Source organism: Sceloporus undulatus, chromosome 4 (genome assembly GCF_019175285.1).
Source record: "Sceloporus undulatus isolate JIND9_A2432 ecotype Alabama chromosome 4, SceUnd_v1.1, whole genome shotgun sequence".
Lineage (NCBI taxonomy): Eukaryota > Metazoa > Chordata > Lepidosauria > Squamata > Phrynosomatidae > Sceloporus > Sceloporus undulatus.
In genome coordinates this window covers 75,183,178-75,190,890 of record NC_056525.1, presented here as the reverse complement: position 1 = coordinate 75,190,890, position 7,713 = coordinate 75,183,178, and the positions used below count along the sequence as shown (strand labels likewise).

Below are 7,713 nucleotides of genomic sequence, written 5' to 3'. Positions count from 1 at the left end.
TCAGTATTCCTGACATTGATTGGCAGAGACATTTTGAATTTCAGGCAAATTTTTCTCCTAGTCTTATCTGAAGACTGAACCCAGGACTTTCTGCCACACAAAGCATGCACTCTACTACTGCACTTATAGCCTCAAACTCTGTAGTGAATCCATTGTTTTTCTTCAGGTTCTGCATTATTTTAAATCCTAAACATTTTATTGATTCTGATGTTAAAGGTTTCCACTTATAGCAGGAGTGCAGAACCTTTGGTCTTCCAGATATTTTGGCCACTGGCCATGCTGAATGGGGCTTATGAGAGTTGTATGCCAAGCCATCTGGAAAACCAAGAGTCAGTATTCCTGACATTGATTGGCAGAGACATTTTGAATTTCAGGCAAATTTTTCTCCTAGTCTTATCTGAAGACTGAACCCAGGACTTTCTGCCACACAAAGCATGCACTCTACTACTGCACTTATAGCCTCAAACTCTGTAGTGAATCCATTGTTTTTCTTCAGGTTCTGCATTATTTTAAATCCTAAACATTTTATTGATTCTGATGTTAAAGGTTTCCACTTATAGCAGGAGTGCAGAACCTTTGGTCTTCCAGATATTTTGGCCACTGGCCATGCTGAATGGGGCTTATGAGAGTTGTATGCCAAGCCATCTGGAAAACCAAGAGTTCTCCACTTCTGTTTTAGGATGTAAAATCAAATGTCAAAAACAAAGCGGTAAGCCACACTACTACAATAAATTGTTCTCTACAAAATAGTCACAGTTCATCACAGAATCAAACACAAGTCTATGACAGAGGCTTCTCTAACTGCCTCTGTTGGATTATCTTAATGGCAGCAGACCCATGCCTTAGAATGCAGGTCAGTGCTCAACAGCTGGAATACAGTGATTGCCAACACAAATGTGATGTCCCAGGCTCATTTGGAAAAAACAACTTTGGAACCTTTTTTTTAGAAAGAAAGGAGGAGGTAAGGCCAGTCCTTCCTTCCTCTTTCTAATGATTAGAAAGGGTGAGACAGTATAATAGTAATAGTAATAATAATAATAATTTACTTATTTCTTACCCACCTCTTCCCATGAATCATTATGGGGAACAGCAACAATTAACAAATACATGAGTTAAAAACACATCAGATAAAATAACATAAATTTAAATGAACAAATAAGATATACACATATTAAAACAATCCACATTTAAAATTCATCACTTAAAACTCACAAGCTCAAGGGTCATATAACTGTGTTGCTGTGGGACAGTAGTTACAATGTCCTGGTTGTTTTTCCAGGACTCCGTAGATGTTCCCTCCGCCACACAAATTATTGTAGGCTCCCTAATTTAGCCTAATACTTCATGTATTCAAGAAACTCTTGCCATTGTTGAAATAAAGCTGAATTGCCAGTCTCAATGGCTTCTGTAATGGGATGGGGAGGAGGCAATTCATCTTGTCTTGGGTCAGCCCTGAGGTAGGAGAGGCTTGTGACAGAAAAATGTTATACGAAGGTGGTTTCAGTACCCTCTCTACTGTCCATAGTTGATGAAAGACAGCCCATATGCTAAGTAAACAGAGGGCCACTGAACTTGTAGTTTGGGCCATTGTAAATTTGCTGGCCTTGAAAATAGCTGAATTCTACCAGACACTCAGAACATAAGAAGGAGGCCCTGCTGGATCAGACTGAATGCCTCTCTAGTCCAGCATTCTGATATCACAGTTTCCTAACATCTGCCTATGGGAAGCTCATAAGCAGGACACATGTACAACAACATGGTCCCCTCTTAAAGCTATTGAGGTTGGCAGCCATCACTGCATTTTATGGGAGCATATTCCACACTTTAGCTGTGTGAAGATGTATTTCATTTTATCTGTCCGGAATCTGTCTTGCTTCTCTATGGAAGGAAGATGGTAGGGCAGGGGGTTAAAAATATGTCTGGTAATCCCTGATAAAGGTAAAGGTTTTTCCTTTGATATGATTGTCTAGTTGTGTCCAAGTATATGGGGTGGTGCTAAGCTCCATTACTAAGCTGAGGGAGCCAGCTTTGTCAAAGATGACACTGTGATCATGTGGTCAGCATGACTGCACGTAATGCTGTTACCTTTTTACTAAAGTTATTATTATTATTATTATTATTAACCTTTATTTATGAAGCGCTGTAAATTTACACAGCGCTGTACATGCAATCTCTTTAGTTAGACCAGGGGTAGGCAACCTGCGGCCCGCGGGCCGGATGCGGCCCGGCAAGGCCTTGGGACCGGCCCCAGCCTGGTCCTGCCGCCGAATGCCGCCGGGGCCTTTGGGGGGTAATTGTCTATAGAAGCCTCAGAAACATGCATTTATATTAACATTTTTTAAAAAGTCAGCAAGTTTTTTTGCGTGTCCTCCATCTTTTTTTAAAAGTGTCTTCTATTTGAAAATCTTGTCCTACATTTGTCCTGGTTTATTTATATATTTAATTGTTTAAAAAATTATTTAATTATTTATTTTTTGGCTTCGGCCCCCCAGTTATCTGAGGGACAGCAACCCGGCCCCTGGCTCAAAAAGGTTGCCTACCCCTGAGTTAGACGGTTCCCTGCCCTCGGGCTTACAATCTAAAAAGACATGACACAGAAGGAGAAGGTAGTGGTGGAGGGAAAGGGTAAGAGGTCCAGCAGTTCCTCTCTACCTCCGAGGCCTGGACCAAGGCAGATGGACTGGAGGGAGGGCTTGGCTTCATAATGGATGGTTAATCTTCTTCCAGGGAAAATACATACTCTCAAGTAGGATAATACATATACAATACATAGCAATACGGGAAATGGTTCGATAAACAGACACCAAAAGAACATCAGATAGTAAGCGACAATTATGCATTGCCTGGGAAGGCTTCTCTGAACAGGATGGTTTTCAACTCCATTTGAAGCCAGTTAAAGAAGTGATGGCTCTTGCTTGTGGGGGAAGAAGGTTCCAGGAGTGAGGGGCAGCAAGTGAAAAGGGGCGAATCTGGGATGGGGCAGAGGAAATCCTGGGCTGAGACAGGAGCCCTTGACTACCAGAACGGAGGGCCCGAGTGGGAAGGTGAGGAGAAAGAAGGTCTGATAAGTAAGGAGGGGCCAGTCCATGGAGGGCTTTGAATGTCGACAGCAGGAGCTTATACTGAATGCGGAAAGGGAGAGGGAGCCAGTGAAGGGATGCCAACACAGGAGAGATGTGGTCAGAGTGGTGGGTGGAGGTGATAATGCGTGCAGCTGAATGCTGGACAGAGATTAGAGGACGGAAGTGAGAAAGAGGAAGCCCAGCCAGGAGGACGTTACAGTAATCAAGTCGGGAGATCACTAGGACATGGACCAGGATCTTGGCAGCAGAGGCGGAGAGATATGGTCGGATTTTGGCAATATTGTATAGAAAGAATCTACAAGCCTTGGCTGTGGTCTGGATCTGAGGGATACACGACAGAGAAGAGTCAAAGATAAAACCAAGACTGCGGGCTTGCTGGACTGGTTGAATAGAAATATTGTCCACAGAGACAGAAAAGGAATGTTGAAGGGTGGGCTTAGGAGGAAAGACAAGAAGCTCTGTCTTGGACATGTTGAGCTTCAAACGCCGATGGCACATCCACTGTGAGACAGCTGTGAGGCAAGACGAGACTTGCTGTTCAAGCCTTGGAGAAAGGTCAGGGGCAGAAAGATACAGCTAGGTGTCATCGGCATACAGATGGTAGGAAAAGCCAAAAGAGCTAATGAGTTTTTCCTAAGGACAGTGTGTAGAGAGAAAACAGAAGGGGACCCAGAACAGAGCCCTGGGGAACTCCAACAGATAAGGGAACAGGAGAAGAAGTCTGACCCCCTGCAACTACTGCAAAAGATCTGCCAGACAAGTAAGATCTAAACCAGTCGAGAACAGAGTCTGAGAACCCAAGGTCAGAGAGTATGTCATTTAGGAGACAGTGATCAACTGTGTCAAAGGCTGCAGACAAATCGAGAAGGATGAGAACAGAGTAAAGGCCATTAGCCTTGGCCTGTAAAAGGTCATTTGAGATCTTAGTGAGAGCTGTCTCTGTGGAATGCCTTGGGCGGAAACCAGACTGAAAGGAATCGAGGATGGAGTTGGTTTCAAGAAACTCAAGACAGCGCGAATAAACAACCCGTTCCAAAACCTTAGAAAGAAAGGGAAGAAGAGAAATTGGACGATAGCTAGACAAAGAGGAGGGGTCAAGAGAAGGTTTTTTCAAAATTGGGGAAATGAGAGCATGTTTGAAGTCCGATAAGTGGTACCTATTTATCTACTTGCATTTTTACATGCTTTCAAACTGCTAGGTTGGCAGAAGCTGGGACTAGTGGGACTAGTAACAGAAGCTCGCTCCAGCACTTTGGTCTCGAACTGCTGACCTTGCTGTCTTCAGAGTCAATGTCTTAACCACTGAGCCACCACGTCTTGATAACTATACTGAAATCTCAATTGCCTCTCTTTCTACAGCGATGTGACATTTCTGGTTGGCAGAGAGCAGCAGGAAGTCTTTGCCCATCGCTGCCTCCTGTCCTCCCGCTGCCAGGCATTCCATGCAATGCTGAGCCAGCCCCAGGAGGTACAAGCCCCATTGATCCTGAGCCAGGTGCAGCCAGAGGTGTTCCTTGCGGTCATTGAGTACCTGTACACCAACTGTGTTACTCTCAACAATCTCATTGTAAGTATGACTTCTGTCATTAATGCTTGGCCTTTCAAGGAAGTGGCTATTGGTACAAAAACCTTATGAGACCTACCAAATATTTTTAGAGATGGGTCAAAAATCTAGATTTTCTCCCATCCTTTGTATTTTAGTTGATTTTAAAACTGCTGCTACTGTCCTGAGTTGGTTTTGTTATTTTTTATTGCATCTTATCTGTATTTCTATTGTGAGTCACCTTGAGCAGCTTTTTATAGGAAAACAACCTCTTCCTCTTCCTCCCTCTAGTTCATCCAATTATTACCCCTATTATATGCTTTGGGAGGACTAGTGAAATTCTTATGATGGTGCTGTTGGTACTCCCTGATCTCCTCCTCCTCCTGCCCATTTACTATGGCAGTGATGTACCTAGAAGGAATCATTAAGCATCATGGCTGAGTCACATGACTGAGTGACCATGAATCACAAAACCACAAAAATGCCAGCAACTTGTTACCAGAATTGTAGTGTAGCTGCTGCTTAGCTGAATGTACTAAGATTCTGTTCAAATAGCTTAGTAGTGATATTTGTAAGCTAAATAACACTAATGTTTTTGTATCAGCTTTCATAGAATCATAGAATAATAGAGTTGGAAGAGACCACAAGGGCCATCCAGTCCAATCTCCTGCCATGCAGGAAATCTAAATCAAAGCGTCCCCGTCAGATGGCCATCCAGCCTCTGTTTAAAGACCTCCAAGGAAGGAGATTCCACTACACTCCGAGGGAGTTTGTTCCACTGTCGAACAGCCCTTACTGTCAGGAAGTTCCTCCTAATGTTGAGGCGGAATCTCCTTTCTTTTACCCATTGCTCTGGGTCCTAGTCTCTGGAGCAGCAGAAAACAAGCTAGCTCCTTCCTCAATATGACATCCCTTCATATAGCCCTGTTTAAATATTTGAAGGGATGTCATATTGAGGAGGATTTGTTGCACAAATCCTCACATTTGAATTTGCTTTTCTGTGAGCCTTGTATCATGGAACTCTCTGCTCTGAGTTTTGAAATCCTGCATCTTTTCATAGCAGCAGAGTTAGACATGAGAGTAGGAGGATGGGAAGGAAGGGGACTGGGCATTTGTGCAAGAATATTAAGCAACTGCCATCACCAGCTTCTAGATAATAAGACAGCTGCTTAGCTTTTTGCTTTTTGCTAATTTAAAGCACTTGGCTGCAATTCCTAAATGACTGGCACCGGCCTGATTCAAGAACGGCAATGAAATTACTTGCGAGTCAGTGGTTTTAAGATCATGCTCAGCACACAAAATTTCAAGCCCTTTTTAATTGAAGGGAAGGAAAAATTCTAATATAGAAACCTGGGATTTATAAAGCAAATTAACTTCAGTTTGATGGCACATTCTCTATTCAGCTGTCGCTTCCCTATTTTATATTTTATTTTAGATTACTGTTGAGATTGAGATTATCGTACACACTTTCTCTCGTCTCTTTTCCAACAGGATAAATATGCATTTGTCAATAATGGATCTTACCACATTCTCCTATGTCTGGGCATATGCAGCCCATATGCAACCTGGGCTTATCCCATGGTTTTTCAAGACACGGAATAAGCCCAGGTTAATATGGGCTATATACAGTCTGCATATGCCTGGCCATAGAAGAATGTGGTAAAAGCTGTTATTGACAGTTAAATGTGTGGTGTACTGCATTGAGGAAAAGACGGGATAAAGTATGCACGATAATCTCTTATGAAATCTCCACTTCGCTTGTGGAGTGTGAATGGAGAACAGAGACTATTGCATATTCTCTACCCTATGTTAGGGGTCATTCCCACTGGCCTATAATGCGGGCCTGGATGCAAACATGGGTGCATTGTTTCCATTTGAGCGCGAATCCAAACCACATTGCTCTGATATCATTCCCATTGAGATTCGAATCTGATTCGATTTATCTAGGAAAACCCGAATTATAGGGCGATAAATCGGTTTTAAAAAACAGTGGTTTTAAAGCGAGTTTTCCTGTGCCTCCTGAGTCTGATTTGGGGCAAATAAATGGGAACAAAAGGGTGTCTGGGAACTTGGAGATGGGAGGAGCAGCACTCAAGGGGCTGGCCTTGGGGTGTCACCCTCTTTGTTCTATTTCTGAATCGCCGCTGGCGCCATTTTCTTCCGTTCGCATAGCCTTTCCCCCAGTGGATTGGGAAGCAGGGTAAGGCGATCGTGCTACATTGAGCTCCAGATGCAGTAAACACATTACTCCCACCACAGCCTCCCCTCTGCTCCACATTCATAGACTGATGTGTGAGGAGAGCCATTGAATACCATTTTTAACTATTATTATTTTTTCTTTTTTTGCCTCTGCCTGAGCGCCTGAGCAGCAGATGAGCTTTGCAGTACATGCCTGCATGATCGCCCCCCAGACAGCCCAGGGAGCAATGGGGGAGGCAAAGGGATTTGGGGGGGGGAATTAGAGGCTCCTTCTCTCTTCCAGAGGAATTATGGGAAGACAGAATAGCTTTGGATGCAAAGGGGTTTAGGACGAATAGTGGCTCTTTCTCTTTTCCAGAGAGAGTCTGGGGAGACACAGAATAGCCTTGGATGCAGAGGGCTTCAAGAGGAATAGTGGCTCCTTCTCTCTTCCAGACAGAGTCTGGGGAGACACAGAATAGCCTTGGATGCAGAAGGCTTTAGGAGGAATAGTGGCTCCTTCTCTCTTCCAGAGAGAGTCTGGGGAGACACAGAATAGCCTTGGATGCAGAGGGCTTTAGGAGGAACAGTGGCTACTTCTCTCTTCCAGAGAATAGATTTGAGGGGAATAGAGGCTCCTTCTTCCTTTCCCGGAGGGGAAAAACGCCTCAGCGACTGATTGGCTTGACGTCAAGCACTTAAGCGCTTGATTGACAGCTGCTTTTAACAAAAAGAGGTTCCGGAAGGGTAATGGGAACGGGGATCAAAATAACCCACTTCAAATTACCACAGGGAAAATACCAATGGGAACAAAAACAGGGGTAAAAAACCCCAGATCTGTTTGCACCCGTTTTGAATGGGAACGATGGGTCAGATTCGAGTCAAAATCCGAGTCAGAATCCGAGTCAG

General features: G+C 43.8%; 2 protein-coding genes across 4 annotated transcripts in view; one reads left to right on the top strand and one right to left on the bottom strand.

Moving 5' to 3' along the window:
* BTBD19 (BTB domain containing 19) overlaps nt 1-7,713 on the top strand; it is a 69,939-nt gene that overhangs the window by 6,982 nt on the left and 55,244 nt on the right. Inside the window, 1 exon segment of the mRNA XM_042462862.1 lies at nt 4,443-4,650. Coding sequence (XP_042318796.1) covers nt 4,443-4,650 — 208 coding nt within the window.
* DYNLT4 (dynein light chain Tctex-type 4) overlaps nt 1-7,713 on the bottom strand; it is a 75,760-nt gene that overhangs the window by 26,122 nt on the left and 41,925 nt on the right. The window lies entirely within an intron of this gene.